We start from the raw sequence: 17,014 nt of genomic DNA on the forward strand, positions 1-17,014 counted from the left end.
CACACAAAACCCCACTTCCTACAGCCCTGTTAGTCCAAAGCCTAACAGCCTTTTGAGCTCTGCTCCCTCATCTCAATCTATAAGTATTCTGTCCTGTCCACTCAGCTAACTCTTTCCATCTGCCCTAACACGTGTCTCATCCTCTACACCAGTTACTCACAGGGCTGCAGTTCTCTTCAGTTAGGAGAGCATCCTTGTTTTCCTCAGGCAGGCACTCCAGTGCATCAAAGTACAGCCACTGAGTGACAGGCATGAATTTGCCTGAACAAGCCTGAAGGAGAGACGTGAGGAAAGAGAAAGAGTGTCATACCTTCTGCTTTGGTATCCATCACTGCACTTTATCTACAAAAGGCCAGTCTTCTGTGCAAGGATCTAGGATGGGTCAGTGCCATACACCCAGCTTATTTAGTCCAGCCTCAGCATTACAGAGGCAAGGATCTGCCATTTATTTAGATGCCAGATCCAAACCTCCTATTTCAGGGCCAAACTGATATTGAAGGGAATGCCCAAGTTACAAAGGGGCTCACAGCAGACCCAGGATCCCTAGTGCCTAGCCCTCCCTTCAGCTTTCCAAGTCTCAAACAGTATCACCTTCATGACTTCCTGAGCTGCTAGTCCCCCAACGAAGGCATTGACAGGTGCCAGATCTCCAGTGGCTTGGAAGGCCAGTTCTTTGAGGACACCCTCATTCAGCTGCTCTTGTTTGAGTGGGGGTGTTGCTTGCTCATTCAGCTCTTTGACCAAAGCTAGCACCTCACTAGCATCTGCCTGAAAAGAAAGGAGAGCAAGTGAGACAATAGCCAGGAAAAGCCCCAAAAGAAAGCAGTGTGAACTGAGTTTCCCAAAAGGCCCAGTTCTAAACTAGACTGCAGGATCATTTGCTGCTGGAAAGTTGCGTCTTCCACAATTCCCAGGCATGCAAAACTTCACATGGAAACCAATACTGGGATGGATCTATTAAAAACTGCATCTACTTTTTCCTCCTGAAAAGTTTTTGGGCCACATGGTTGCAGAGATGCATTTGAAATCAAGTTTACAGAATTTGCATCAACTGTGCAAAAGTCAAAATATTAAAATAAAGTGAACTTGTACAACGACAGCTTATTTACCTCAGCTCTTCTTCATTTTTCAGAAATTTTTAGAGTATTACAAAACTTGGTCGTTTTGTGGCTAGTATGAGAAGCCCTGGTTGCAGAGAACCTCAGAACACAAAGATCAAAAGTACCATAATACCACTAGAATAGGGGATGCCAGTTCTATACAATGGTCACCAGCCAAAGTTCTTTCCAAACTATGAAACAGAACTTCTACACTTCAAAATAAAACTCAGCCCTAAGGCAGTCTTGGCATGTAGATTTCTTTAGGCAACCTGAATACGGTGAACTCACTGACTCTATTCCTCAGCAGAACTTCTCCTACCTGGTTGCGGGGCTTGGGGAAATGGCCCCGTTTCTTGCGGAACTCATGCAAAGCCTGAAAACCCAAGTGCAGTTGGGCTGGTCGGTCGAACTTGCCAAAGTCAGTGAGTATGAATTCTGGCTCTGGGAGGGAGGAGCGCAGAGATTTCTGGAAGAGAAGACAAATGGGAGAGCATGTCCCTCATTCTCTATATTCCTTGAAAAGCAGACCGACACGTTCTTGGAACACAAAATGGCACCGGCTTTTGTCTACACAGACCGTGTAAGTCTATGTATGTCTAGATGTAGTTCTCTGGAGCCTAAGTCAAAATTTCACTGCAACTGGCTCAACAGATACTGATGAGGTGTGTGCAAATTCACTTCACAGCTCCCCTTGTCTAGAGTGAAGTGGGGAGTTTGGCTTCATGCTAGGAGACCAATATCTTACATTTTTCCAAAGAACTGCATGTGTGGCTCAAGGTGACTGATGGTCCCAACACAAAAGTGCCACCAACCACAAAGGTTTGTCCAGCAAAAAAAGTAAAGTATCACACAACACTTACAAAGCTAATCTTCTTTGGCATCTTGACCTGGGTGACAATGCCACCACGTACATAGTCTGAAAAGCTGGCAGTATCACCAATGCTGAAGGTGTAGGGGCCTGGAAGAGAGAATATATATATATGCTTGTCAGATTTGAGAAGCCACACTGCGGGGAAACGTGACTGCCAGAATTGCAGCATTATCTTGCATCAGCCAATATATCATGGCCCTTGGAGAGCCCTCTAGATAGCAAGAGGGCATAAATGAATGGAAAGGATTTTGATACTCCTGAGGGTTGGCGGGATTAAGTAGTTAATGGATAGAGGCAGAATTGACTGCAAGAGTGCTACGTCCCTCTGTGCAAACAGAAGAAACATGGAGTGAAAAAGGGAGACAAGAGAACAGACTGCAGAAGATATTTTATTCTGGGCCAATGTGTAGAAGGGCTGTAATGGTTTCAGAGTGAGGAGAATGGAGAATTAATTGAGTGAGAACTCAACTGCAAGGCAAGAGAGCCAAAACAGTAAAAGGGGATTTATTAAAGTGCTCTAGTATTTTTAGGACTAGTTGACTAGGGAGGGGGAAACGAGGCTGCTAGAAGGACTGACAGAACTATGTCTGGTTTGGGACTAGGGAAGGGGCTGGAATGAGAGCAGTCAGGAAAGAGGAAATGGTGCAAGCTGAACACTGTTTTGTCCAGTTTTGCTCATTGCCTCTGGAACAGGGCTAACATTCCAAATAAGTTATATTCCATACTTGGTAGTCTTCATGTATCCATAAAACAGATGACTAACAGTTACCCCTGCTAACTGAGCAAAGAGGCACCTTTTGAAAGCAGTGATTCTCTTTATTTAGCAGGGGGAGAGCAACTGGCCCTATCTAGCCCCAGCACAGTACTTCCAGTGGCTGTTGCTGTTGTCTATCTTAGGTTTATTTTTTAGATAGTGAGCCCTTTGGGGATAGGGTGCCATTTTATTTATTTATATCTATCTATGTAAACTGCTTTGGGACTTTTTTTGGTGAAAAGCAGTCTATAAATATTCATCGTATACACGCAACAATCCAGGTGGTTTTGCAAGACATTTAAGGAGCGGCAGCATGTCCCATTCTAGCAACAACAAGACATGTCCTCCTTCATCAAGGCACCAATGGAGTCTCACCAAGCACTTTGATTTCCATGGGTTCACAGCCATTTAGCTCCTTCATACCCTCAACTTCAGTGAAGGAAACAAAATCCCCACTCTCAAAGCCATGCCGAGCCTCATCCAGACATGTTACCTCTCCAGGGCATCCCTACACAGAAAGAAGAGAATTGTATCAAGTTACTGAAGAAATCGGGATCTCTCTCATTAAGAGAGAGCGAGCAAGTCTCCATCTCCAAAGAGGAGTCCTGGTTTCCAGTCTCAGGAACAAAGTTACCTTGGTAATCATGGAGACCATGGCACTGAGTGGCTGCTCCCCATTGGTGTCTGTAACCACCATCTCACATCCAAAGTCACAGAACAACTGGCTGTAAGGGAAAGGCAACAAGGTGAGGGGTCCAATAGTGCAGTCTCCTTTGCTGCAACCTCTGACTATGCACACTTCTCAGAACCTCCTTGAGGCAGTGATGTGCTAAGAGGCAGGGTTTGGCAAGACAGGTTTGGTTACCTGTCCCAAAGCCCCAGTACCTTTATGAGATACAGAGGTTGGAACACTCAAAGCAGGCCCTATTAGACAGAATGGAGAATCCAGTAAAAACAAGAAGTAACACATCATAGGTTAAGGAAGACAGACAAGATTCCTTCTTACCCGAAGAGCCCCTTGGTATCTGCCACTACTAGCTTAATGTTCTGGCTATGACAGAAGTCACCAATGCGTAGTTGCTCCTCCAAAGGACAGTTTGTGAGCACAACCACCTGCAGAAGGAAGAAGAAGCATCCTGAGTGCCATTCTAGGCAACCGATGACTGCCTTGGGTGGGTCATACCAGAGGTCTTAAGCTCACTGGGGAAGAGCGCTGCTGAACAGACAGCCAAGCAACAATAGAGACACCCATGCCCGTCATAGACATCAAGGGTTCTTTCCCCTGCCAGCCCTCCAATTCTCCACTTGATCCTGTGACAGAATAGAGAACCAAGGAACTCTGCTTTTAGGAATGTTGAATGCACAGGAATCTCACTGCCTAATTCCAAGAATCTCTACAGCAGGGCTGCTCAACTTCGGCCCTCCTGCAGGTGTTGGCCTACAACTCCAATTATCCCTGACTATTGGCCACTGTGGCTGGGGATTGTGGGAACTCTAGTCTAAAAACAGCTGAGGGGCCTAAGTTGAGCAGGCCTGATGTATAGCTAAGTAGTTCTCAATCTGTATGCTTTCAGATCTAGATTAAGTGCAGCAAGGAGCATGGAGGGATATAAAGCAAAGCAAGTTCTCATTGAGATATCCCATAATTAACTTACAGAATTCATTACCACAGGATGAATGTACTGAGTAATAGCCACTAATTTAGGTGCACTAACAAATATGGGAGGTAGCCATCATGGTTAATTGCTGTTAACGGGCCTCAAGGGAACCTTCAGGTACAGTGCAATGTACCATGGAGTGGCCAGTACAGAGGACACACAAGGTCACTGCTATTGTGCTCCTCTTCGAGTTAGACAGAATAATGAGCTAGCTGGACCTTTGACCTGACCCAAGGCCATTTAGGTTTCTGTTCTCCTCCTCCAAGGAAACAACTCTTTCCCTATATGGAGAAGACCAGCTCTTAAACAGGCTGTCAGTTTGCTTTAGAAGTACCTGGAAGTTGCCGAGGAAGTCTTCACTGAGAGGCCCAGTGTAAGATGTAACAGGTACATAGGAATTGAGCTCAGACAGCCGTGGCTGGGATATTTCAGCCCGATTCTTTCCCAGGTCCTCTTCACGCAGGTAGAACTAAAGAGGGTAGGGGAAGGAGAGAGATGTGAATGGAGATGTGGATGGAATAAGCATACCAGGAAGGATGACTATGGGGGACACACACCTGCCAATGTTGAATAAATGGAGGACCCTACCTGAGAGGAGAGATCAGACCACTCAGCCACTCCCTGGTCATGGATAGTGACCGATTTAACTCCACCCAAGATGATGTTCTTGGCAATCTCCACACCCAGTCCTCGCAGGCCTGACACCAGGATGTTGGCATTCTGCATTCGTTTCATAGCCTCATGGCCCAGTACATACCTACTCAAGAGAAGTGGGAAACCCACAAACAAGGATTACTCAGTGCCCTGCCAGCCCAGCTAGAAGACTGAGGATCTTTCCCCAGAAGCATCTTGCCCAAGGATTATCAGTGACACAACAGCACCACTGCTCTTTCCTCTGCTATCCCAACACTGGCTGACCATCTTTTGTGTTGAGTCCCCACCTCCCCATTCTTCTGGTACTTACAGCTGCCTTGAGTAGAGACCCTCATCAATGTCTGTTTCGCTTCCATTCTTGGCCATACCCTGGGAAAGAGAAACAAGAAGATAAGTTATTAACAGAACCCAAAACAATATGGGGAGTGCTGCTACACAAGATTGCTACTGTACCACAGGCAGAGCGCAATTCTGTTGGGAAATGGAATAATCATCCTGCTCAGACCGTTACTGTGGCTTTTTTCAAAACAAATGTGTTCAAGCTTCTTAGTTGTCAACAAAAACATGAACACATACAGCCAGCTCCTGAGGGGGCCTAGCTAAGGCTACCCATGGTCAAAAAGAAGTGATCCATCCCAAAATCTCTCAACTTATCTCCCATTCAGCAGACAGAACCAAAATGAAGTACATATTCAATCTGGGTAGTAATAATAAAAAAAACATTATTTGTTAGCTGCCCCACAACAAATTGTACTCTGGGCAGCTCACAACACCACAGCAGTAAACACACTGAACACAAACACATAAAACAAGATTTACCACAAGTGTGGAATTTTGGCCAGCTATATAATGCAAGGCCTTTCCAACTCAAATTTCAAGTATACGACTGCCATTTATTTCAAGCCCACAATGCAACAGGAGGCCCAAGTCACAGCTAGAAACAGAGGCTGCCGGTGCTTTTATTTTCTGACTGAGTGAATGAGCAAGGCTCTCCAGCTGCTTGCTGGCTCCTGGCACCTATTATGGCAGGGTAAGAAATCACCTGCTCGAATCAGCACAGAAAGGTCTAACGCTGGGCAACAATTATCTGTTGCTTTCAGCATCAATGAAGACCCTCAGTGAAACTGGCAGTTAGAAACAGGGAACCTGGGTGGCTAATACTGGCTTCCTATATGCCCAGAGACTACAGATTCCCCAACTGCTATTGTTAAAATTTTTTTAAAAAAATTATTTGTAGGAGTGCAATCTCTTGTAATGATTTTGTGCTAGCTGTTTTGAATATCTGTTTGAAAGCCTAACCAACTGTGACTGGCAATCATCAAGTTCAATAGGGGACACAGAAGAGTTGCAGTCAGCAAGACTGTTGGGGGACTGGGAACAAAACCTAGAAGCAGGCTCAATTCTTATCTGTGTTCCCAAGGGCACCTCTTTGCTTTGCCCCTGTGAGTGAATGAATGCTATTCACTCCTTTGGGGCACTTGGGGACTTCAACTGACCACCAGCTAGATCTCTCTCTTATCATCACTCCAGATGGCTCAACCTCCATTGAAGAACAAGGTGCAGAACTACATTGTGCCCACATCATGGGGCTTTGCAATTTATTTATTTATTTATTTCTATACCACCCAAAACTTGCGTCTCTGGGTGGTTAATATACAAATCCACTTTCCGCCCTGCCAATCACAACAGACCTTTTACTACTAATAAAGTAATGTCTGCTGGGTCTAGATTAGCTTCAACAACACAGACTAGTTCCCCCTATATAAGAACAGGAAGAAGGCTTAGTAACATATTGCACCAATCAAGCCAAGGTCTTACGTTGGCAGGCGCTTCGCGCAGATCAGTCTGTACGGATTTGCCAGAGGAACAGTTTGAACCCGTCTTAGTCTCCGATTCAGACAAGCGACGCTTCTTGGACAACGGCGAGCTGGACATCTAAAGTGTAGGAACGGAAGATATATTTGTAAGTATACAGGGTTTGGGCTACAATCTGCAAGACACACAGGCTTAGAGTTTACTCATCTTACAGCAGAATTCTGGCTCTGGTAACAAACACAAAGCTACCATTTTATGTGCAGAGTTTGGCTGGGGAGGGGAAAAGAGAAAAGCTACACACAACACTAGATACTGCAATAGATGAGGCACAGGAAGTTATGCTTTTCCATTTTGACCCTAATCATGTCTGGGTGACCAGTGTCACTGGCCTCTTAGGGAATACAGAAGGGACCACTCAAGAGTGCCCCATGGAAGGTACCTCACTGACATCCTGAAGCAGTGGATTAACAAATCATCTAATGTAACAGCAGCACCATAAACACCACTCTCTTATTCATGGAGCCCCCAGAACATCAGGGCCTTCTGGGCCACTGCCTGTATCAAGGCAATACAAAATGGCACTACCCTTCCATAGCTAGACTGCCAGCATCATAATGATCTCTGGCAAGTATATCCTGCTTCTCTCTGCCTACTATTTCCAAGAAGGGGATCCACAATATTTTTTAAAAGGACAGCCTAACTGGGTATGTAAAGCTACTGCTTCCCAAAGCCATTCCAAAGAGTTACTTCTCTGGAGTTGGTAGCCCCAGCCCAGAGACATCTAAACTAGGTGACCTCATCCTTCTAGGTTGTTCCCTCCCTGTGGAAATCTAGTGCTCCAGCTTAACACAGAATCGAAAGCTACACAGACAGGGAGGGGCTGGGAATGAGTCAGCAGAGAAACAATCACTCTTGGCCAGCAGAGGTTAGATCACTGGGAACTTCCAAGTAATGGGCTCAAACCCCCCACTAGTTCCCCCCAAGGAACTAGAGAGTGATGTAATCCCCTTGGAGGCCCCTCCCCTCCCCTCAGAGGCCCCTCCCAGCCAGTCCAGACTTGGATTTGAAAAGAACAGTATCTTCCACAGCTCAAAATACTGTTCTTTTCAAATCCAAGTCTGGACTGTATTTGTACCCCAATTGAGTGCTTTCTGCTGCTCATTTTGTGGTGGTAAAAAATATTAATGAATACGCTTCAGTATATTGTTTGCAAGATGCTTTCAGGACTGATGACAAAAAACAACCTAGAAAATGTAAAGATATAAATAGCCAGCTCTTTTTATAGGTTTAGGAACTTTCCAACAGCTTCCAGTGGTAAGATGCTGTAGAGACTTGGCAGAAAGACCACCTTTAGCATGCACATCTGTGCACACACGCGCGCATACACACATCCCGCTAAACTTGCCAATACTACATTTATTACAGGGATGATTATTTGCACGCAACCAAAGATTTGCAGCTTGGTTCTTTAAGTCTACTCAGAATTGTCCCACTTAAACAGCATTTTCCACCTAGGAAGTGAGGTCAAGATGCCAGGCTGAAGAGTTGAAAGTTTATGGAGCCCCTTGCTATTGCAACTTGTAGTTATAGCATCCAAACTGAGAAAACCCACTCAACTGTAATGTGTTAATGCATCCAAAAACATAGATTCCCCTCAAGTGACATCATATAACCCAGCAGAAAGCTGACTTCAGTCTTGTACGGTTTACTTTTTATTTTAATCAAAACGCACAATGTGTATTTTTACTAATCAAGAGTGCCAACTCAATCTGCATCATCCTGCATAGACCTTCTTGCTTCAGAATACAAGAACACTGCTAGAATGGACGTAGTCTAACATTCTCTGCAAGAATACCAGCATCTGCCAGTGGACCACCACCTTCTTTCTGTTAGTGCCAAGACCAGAGGCCCAAGTGTTCACATACAAAGAAAAAGTTACCCAGCATAACAAAAATCAGTGATAAGGAAATCAAACACACCAGGTATTTGTCAACCTCATACCTAATTCTGGACAGTGTACTCCATTTTGTCCATAAAGAAAAAACTAACACACACACACACCCTCCACCCATGTATCTCAGATCAGAACTACTGCTTTATCCACTGCACAAAATAAGCCATTTAAATCCATTCGTAAGTTCCACATTGATTCTAGGGGACTAAGACGGCTGGTAGAGCTGCCTGGGTTCCAGCACCTCAGGTGCCAGCCCTGATCTTCTCCTCTCACGCCCACAGACGGCACAAACAACTGCTTGCATTCCTGCAGAGCCACTGCATCCCCTTCTCTCACTGACTCCATGAATGAGCATCCGTTTCAACAGCACCCGGCTGTTTTGCCATATGCTGCACTTTAACTAGCATCTCTACATGCAGCCAGCCAACGGTGACACAGCAAGTCAGTGGCAAGTGACTGCATTTCCTCAGTGGGAAGAAACCAGAATCTGAAAGACACGTCAGCAAGATGCCAACTTGAGGCACAGACATCGCCTTCTAGCAGGGCAGGCAGTCTGTTAGATCTGTCCTGGCTTGATATGGTATGACAGGAATGGAAAATGAGCATCCTATATCTAAAGGGTGACTATCAGGGGTGGGGGTAGGGGAGAGCAAGGGGTGAAGATAAGAATAGTATTCAGGCACGACATCAAGATTCATCCCTCATCTTGAGGACAGTTTCAAGAAAGCTAGAGGTTTTGAGATGGGCCTTACTAAGGTTCAATATAGATATAGATATTTTATCCCGGAGAGATCAGAAACAACTCCTAGGAGAGAGTGGGTGTAGCTTCATAGCTAGGAACATAAGCTCTATCCTCCGTTCAGATCTTGCTTTAGGCCACTTAATGGGTTTATGGCTTAGACAAGCCACTGTTCTCTCAACTTTAGCCAACACAACTGCATTATAGGTATACTAATGTAGCCGATTTTACAGTCTTTCATAAGATTACTGAGATGCTCGTGAAGCTTTTTGAAGGCCTGAAGAGCAATAAATCCATGCCAAGAGTCATCACCATTAGGGAAGGTTTCCAATTTTTTCCTTGCTATATCCCAGATTTCATTCTACATAGTGCCAAAAGCAGGTACAGCCTCCTGTTACTTTGGTACAAAAGGACAGTATAGCAAGCGTGTCATGGACTCTTAGCTCTAATGGCTAGAATACCCTGGCCACAGCAAGAATTCTGCACCTCCAACAGAAAAGACGTATAAGCCTTTAGGAGGGTTTAAGATCTTTCAAGCCCTAAAGGCAGCAGCTGCTTACTGACACAGATTTTTGTCACCCAAATTTCTTGCTCCGAGGTCAGAAAGTTTCTGGACAAGGGAAGGTATATGTGGCAAGCACACATGTTCACCTCACAGAAATACAGACTTAAGCTGAGTCATAAGTGATCATGTGCTAGCAGCAATCTGGCTAGGACCACGCGGGCTGTGTTTTTCCTCTACCCTACCGGATGTGGGTTGGCTGCCACTGTCCTACCTGGCATTGTGGCTAGAACACGATCATTTTTCCCTCCTCCTACCTCAATCTTTTTTGACACACAACTGCTTCTCAGGAGCACAAACAGGACTTGGAGCCGGTCTGGATGCTCCTCCTACCCAGCTGCCAGGCGTGAGAACAAGCCTACAGTCTGCTCAGCTTTCAAGGGCAGAAGCACTTGTGCAGACACAGACGATTAATTAACGCTAGGAAATCTGGATCACTTCAGCAGTAAAGCAAGATACACATGGGTGCTTGGTGCTTAAAAGCTTACAGAATACTAGAAGTCATTCTATGCAAACCAAAACCCTATTCACAAGGGGTAAATAATTGACAAGATTGTCAAAAATAGTATCTGAGAAGTTCCAGTTCAGAACTATATCACAAATGTGACTTGGTTACTGTGTAACTGTGTGTGTGTGTGTGTGTGTGTGTGTGTGTGTGTGTGTGTGTGTGTGTGTGAGAGAGACAGACAGACAGACAGACAGACAGACAGACAGACAGGGAGACCCAACCAAAAACATGGACCTATCTGATATGAAGCTAAGAAATACATGCTTGCTGCTTGCACACATTCCAGGAGGGAGCAAGTGTCTGGCTCAGGCAGGTGATAATCCAACACAACCAGGAGACAGAGGGATCAACCCAATTCCGCCTTGCTTGTGCCCTCCTCCTCCAGGTCGCATCCAGCCATCAGCTAGCTCAGGCACCAAAACATTGTCAAGTCCTGCATTAACAAGTGACCATCTTCACCTTGTGAGCACAAAGTTCAGGGCCTCTTGCCCAGTGAGGAGAAAGCTGCCCCAGGAGTAGAAGCCAGCATCTTGCAGTAAAGGTACTTCCTTAACTTCGGGTGTCTATCTCAGAACAATAATACACTTAAGTGTGTGTGTGTGTGTGTTTTTTAAGAGCCCAACTTGCACATCCCATTGTTATATATTTCAAATCAATTGCTTTAAAAAGGTACATTCCATGTGCACTCACACCAAGGATTTGAAGTACAAGACTACACAGTCCATTTCTTTTAAAAAAAAATTAAAGAGCCACACACAAGCTTTCTGCTGAGAGGGGTTTTTCTCCCCAATGCTAGAATGCTGCATAAAGAAGTAGTCCCTAATAAAGACACTGAGGCTGTTCTCATGTGCAGCCTAACTCAGGATAGGGAAGCCCAGCCTGGGTTAGGCTGTATGTGAGAGCCACTGGGATCAGGCCCGATCCTGGCAGGCCGCAATGCCTAGTCCGGCTTTTTAGCCTGGCTCCTCACAAGCACTCTCTTAACACAGGCTTCCTGCTTGTATGTCTCCTCAAACGGCATTCAACTCAAAGAGACATGGAGAAGAGCGCCTAGAGCGCCTGTCCTCTGGGGGAATCCCCCAATGAGCCATGCTTGGTGCATTTGGGGATACCCAGAGACCAGGATGTGTTGTCCCAGCTCTCCAAAAATTAATCATATGGGAGTGTGTTGGGGGTGTGTGTGAGTGAAGCGAAGCCTCCACCCGCCCACATGAATGACCTTATTGTCTAGCCAAGATGTCACAAAGTAGAAATATTTAGGACATTTGTGAGCAAAGCTATGACACTTTAGGTGGTCCTCAAAAGCATAACTCTGTATTAATACTTCTTCCTCAATAGACCAACATAGCTACCTACAATATTTGAAGTAGCAGCATGTTTGCAGACAGATTCACTAAGCAACCCAAGCTTGACTTGGTCTACTGACATATTTAAGTGATGTCTCGTCCAATTAAAACAATTAGCAATCATCTCACTGTTCAGGCTATAGGATTTTAAAAGCACATTGTGATATACAAAGAGGGAGAACAGGTTCATTGGGAAACTTCACCTTTCACACTTGGGAGCATATTGGAAAATGTTTTACTTACACACACACTTTGCTAAAAGTTATCTTGTGCTTTCCAATGAAGACAATGACAACTGATAATGAGTGGCTAGAGTACAGGTTCCATTTTACATTACTAAGCTAAACCACATGCTTTGATTTGTCACAGAAATAATTCCCTCCATATGGTAGCCCACACAATAATCAGAAACTAAGAGACTGGCACTACAAACCTAGATATAGCACAAAACAATTCAAGCAGGGCAGGAAAAATGTATTACAGAACTAGTAAACATGGTGTGTTTGTTTTTTAGATCTCCCTTTAGATTCAAAGAGGTCTTGTCAAGTATCTCTTTCATACAAAAAGTAGTCTCTACTTTGGTGCACAGTCCATACATGCCTGGCATTACAGTAGCAATGAGTATGTGGCTAGGTCAGAGCCCATTCTATTGCTCTTCAAGAGTGAACCTCCCAGCCACCCCGGCTTTTTTTTTTTTTTTTTTTTTGCGCACAGGGACATCGGAAAAGAACTACAGCCGTCAGCTAGTTGATTAATAAAAGCAGGTAAGCAGCAGGCTCAGCAATTTTTAGTGCAACTATTGTTTATGGTGGCACATTTCCAGTGAGAAAGGCAACGCTAGCTTGGCCAGCTACATGCAATTGAATTAAAAGGCTACAGGACAATATGATGGTTTGGTCGAGAGCCTCCCCCCACCCCACCAGAAAGAGCTCCCACCTTATTTTTCACCTCTGTCAAAGTCGCTGTATATTTCCAGCACAGCATTAATGGGCAGGAAGGCAGAACAGACCACACAGAACAAATGCACAGAGGAAACTGTATGTGGGGCTCTAAACCTACATTGGACCAGCTTATCCCATTGGACTAGTATCTCCAAGAACCACTAGAAGCCAGTTGGGAATTATCTGAGGCAAATATCAACAGCAAACATTTGTCTTAAGACAGCCTGCCAACTATCACTGATCTTCTTCACATTTTGCAACGCACTCAGTTCACACAGGACAACAATCCTGGCCAGTCCCTCCACAGTGAATGCACTCCAGAATCCATGCAATATGCAAGGGGACCAATCAGTAAACAAAGCAACACGCAGTGCCGCCACACACACACACACACACACCCGGCCGCCCAGGATATCCAGTTTGAAAGTCACTAGCAACCAAAGATGCAAAATACAAACCCAATTATTAACCGTTCAAGAGATGATCACAGTACTCTATTTTCATTGCTTGGACTGTATGCCTGAAGGACAACACTAGCACTCCTTGGACAAGAATTACCAATGCCTAATGATATTGCAGTACTGGAAACAAAAGACTGCACATGGCTTTATCAGATAACACACTAGCTTGATAGAAACACGTGAACTGCAACAGTGTGGTGCTTTCCACCCAGAAGTGTTTGCACAAATTTAACTCTAGTTTGGTCCCCAGAAGAGGGGACATGATTTCAAGAAGCATTTCTGGCTCTGTTTAACCCAAGTAATACTAGCACTCAGGACCACCTTAAAAGCCCTGCAATCTTCATGCCTACACTAAGTGATGCCCTTTCTTAAAGGATAGCCAAGATCTGTGTCAAAGAGGCTGTTCTCACAACCAGCCTAACCCTGACCCAGGCAGGGTTAGGCTGGGCGTGAGAAGCAGCAGGATCCTCATGGATCTCTCAGTTCCCTGCCTACCTAACCTCCTTAATCAACCCAGCTGTTAGCCGAGGTTGAGGCTCTTGCACCCTTAACTTGACTACCAGGTATCATGTGATTCCTCGGGCTGCGTGTCACGAGAATAGGAGAGATGGGCACATAGAGTGCCCATCTGATGGGGGAACCCCCAATGCAATGCACATGCCGTGTATTGCATTGAGGGATGCCTGGGGGGGACAGAAGAACCAAGTTCCAGCTTCAGATCCCTCTGCCCTGCTCCATGCTTCACAGAGCTGCACAGAGCAGGGCTGTCCATGTGGGTGCACGGGAGGCGCGCCCAAGCCGACATGCTTGTTCTGGGGAGAAGGTAAGTGGAAAGCAACCTTCCCGTCTCCCATGCTCTCCCCGCCTGCCCAGGGTGATCGTGAGAATCACCCGAGTTTTCTAACTCTTGACATCCGCTTGAATTTAGGTGTGCAAGATCACTAATGCCGCTGACACAAGATCCATTTTGGGAAAAGTGACCAAGCATACTAGATGCAACCTGTCAACGAGCAGGAATTTTCCACATTATAACTGATCATCTAACACCCAAGCAAATGTTTTTAGAAATGCAAGGAAGTAACAGTGCGAGTGCAACAAACTTTCCTACTTTATGCACAGTGAGGTTTAGCCCTTTCTATGCCACACAGACATTTCCTTCAGTGCTCATTTCCAGTCACCCAACAAGCCCAGTATTTCTGTGGATCAGGGCTTTGCGAGCTGTTGCATGTACTGGTGTGCTAGACAAAAGTTGTTCATGCTGAACACGATAATCAATAAGGGAGAAAGAGGCTGGAAGTCAGGCCCAGTAGTTAACAAAAGAACATAACAGCAGCCCTGCTGGATCAGGCCCAAGGCTCATCTAACCCAGCATCCTGTTTCGCACAGTGGCCCACCAGATGCCACTGGAAGCCACAGGCAGGAGTTGAGGGCATGCCCTCTCTCCTGCTGTTATTCCCCTGCAACTGGTACTCAGAGGCATCCTGAAGTTGAAGTACAACTTATGGTGCGAGATCAGTTGAAGATATGAAACTGCCGGGAAATTATTCAGTAGTTCTAGGACAAAATTATAGTCAGGATTATCATGTATTCAAGAGGGACTTGTGGTTAACTTTTACATTTTGAAGATTAGGTTATAACCCAGCTATCTGGAATTGTGGAAGGAGACTGGTTAAGACCACCATCCCTTGTGACAAAATGATTAGCCCTGCACATTGAGTGAGATACACAGATCTGTGGGTTTGGAGCCTGGCAACTTTAGCAACACAAGAAGAGTACTTCTACAAGACAAAATAATGCTGAGAGAAGTTTACTATGGTCTGGTTGTAATTTCTCAAGTTATACAAGTAGTCGATAAACACAAAACAAATGGAGCATACAGTCCATAATGTGACTGCATGGTGGTAGTGCAGCAGGGAAGTATAAAGGAGTATGTAATAAATATTAAAACAAATGTTTCTGTATTCATGAAGAAACAAACACTGTAAAGAACAGCTCAAGGAATTTTCCCAGTTCAGCAGCAGCACTTCCTGCAATCCCACTGTTCTTTCAACAAAAGCCCTCACTGCTGCTCAAAGACAATTCCTTCAAAAGGATATTAGCAGCTTAGCTCAGGACAGCTCAGATCCAGACATGACCTAGCATGTATGCCTGTACTAATATTTCAATCAACCCACTGTTACAGGAAAAGACCTAGGGAAAGAAAAAGGAACTAAACATAATGGAATACCATGTAAAGACCAGAATAGGGTTAAGGAGCATTGTGCCCTCCCCTCTGCCAAAGTAATAAAACCCTGGAGTCCTAGCTTCTAGCCGTCTTGGTCGATATGAAATGGGCACTGATCACAGAGATAAGGGCAGGTGGAATTGTGGAGAGTACATCCCTAGTGGACTGGGTCTGGTAAGAGGAGGAAGACGATCATGAAGGACAATTGACACATGACCTGAACAGAGCTCTAGGGAGGAGGTGAAAGGTGTCTGCTAGGCTCCAGAGAGGTGGAGGGAAAGCTCCCAGTATCTAGGCCACTGGATGGCACCAAGTAAGGAGAAGATACAAAATAGAGCAAGTTCTACATTTCCCAGCTTGCCTGCTCTACACTCTGAGACCTAAGCGAAGAACCTTGGCTCCCACCAGCCCCTCCCCCAACAAGAGTTTCAGACCGAGGTTAGCTAGAATTGGTTAACAATGCTAAGTGATTGTAAAAGGAAGCCCAGTCATTCATATCATGAGTCCCAGGACTCATACTCTCAAGTTATTGGACTCCTAAGTCACACCCCAGACACCATCATTCTGCAAACAGGAAGACATTCCAAGCAAAGCTGCCAATAAAGAGTTATAGTTAATCTTTTCCAATGGGCAAATCACAATTATGTTGAGACAGCAACCTACCTGATCAAGCTTTCTGTGACACACATAAGTCGCCAATTAGGTTAGTCAAATACTTTGTATTTAACTTTGAGAAGAATACCTGAAAACAATGGCTGAACACCACAAGCCTAGGAGTGTGCAAAACAAATGAGAGATTGTACTAGACTTCATAGACATCTTTTGGCACCTCTCAAAACTTCTCAGATGGTCCTCTGCAGAAGAACCCTCTGCTCCCATTTCTGGTGGTATTTCAGTGGCAATTCAAGACACTTCTCATACCAGCTGAGACCTGCTGCTGAAAGAGTGAGCAACATCAGATCTGGTTCTTTGCCTGAAGCACATAAGGGACCAGGAACTAATACCCCTGGGTTCTCGCTACATCTGACTCACCCCTTCCAGTTTAATTCTTAAAACTCCTCACAAAAATGCAGGCTTGAAAAATTTAAGTTTTTTAATGAATTATATCTTGCTTTGAAGAGTAACAAAATCAAAGTGGCTTGCAAAAAATTAAAGATGCACACACACTTTATATACATGGCTGATCACAGCCAAAATTAGTAGCTTTGATTACCTCCAGACTAGAAATTATTGGAAACAGCATTACTTTTTAAGGCTATAAGCAGGGTAAAATACTGCCAGAGGTAAACACACACACACTCACACTTAACAGGTCTGAGTCTCCATTCATAGTTGGACACTTAGGCAAGAGTTGTTGGTCAGGTTTGTGAAACACATATGCTTTAGGGACAAGGGACATTTGAGCAACACAGCTGCAACCTCGCAAC

At 44.9% G+C, this 17,014-nt stretch overlaps 1 protein-coding gene across 2 annotated transcripts in view; it reads right to left on the reverse strand.

Moving 5' to 3' along the window:
• The window catches only part of UBA1 (ubiquitin like modifier activating enzyme 1), a 46,331-nt gene that overhangs the window by 9,892 nt on the left and 19,425 nt on the right, over positions 1-17,014 (reverse strand). For both annotated transcript variants that reach the window (XM_053300695.1, XM_053300693.1), the window contains exons 2-12: positions 6,856-6,972; positions 5,348-5,406; positions 4,972-5,140; positions 4,718-4,852; positions 3,732-3,838; positions 3,360-3,450; positions 3,101-3,233; positions 1,961-2,058; positions 1,420-1,566; positions 592-768; positions 161-271 (exon numbers count right to left, since the gene is read on the reverse strand). In XM_053300695.1, the coding sequence (XP_053156670.1) occupies positions 161-271; positions 592-768; positions 1,420-1,566; positions 1,961-2,058; positions 3,101-3,233; positions 3,360-3,450; positions 3,732-3,838; positions 4,718-4,852; positions 4,972-5,140; positions 5,348-5,406; positions 6,856-6,972 (1,344 nt within the window). The remainder of the gene's footprint in view (positions 1-160; positions 272-591; positions 769-1,419; positions 1,567-1,960; positions 2,059-3,100; positions 3,234-3,359; positions 3,451-3,731; positions 3,839-4,717; positions 4,853-4,971; positions 5,141-5,347; positions 5,407-6,855; positions 6,973-17,014) is intronic.

This window comes from Hemicordylus capensis, chromosome 2 (assembly GCF_027244095.1).
Source record: "Hemicordylus capensis ecotype Gifberg chromosome 2, rHemCap1.1.pri, whole genome shotgun sequence".
NCBI classification, from domain to species: Eukaryota; Metazoa; Chordata; class Lepidosauria; order Squamata; family Cordylidae; genus Hemicordylus; species Hemicordylus capensis.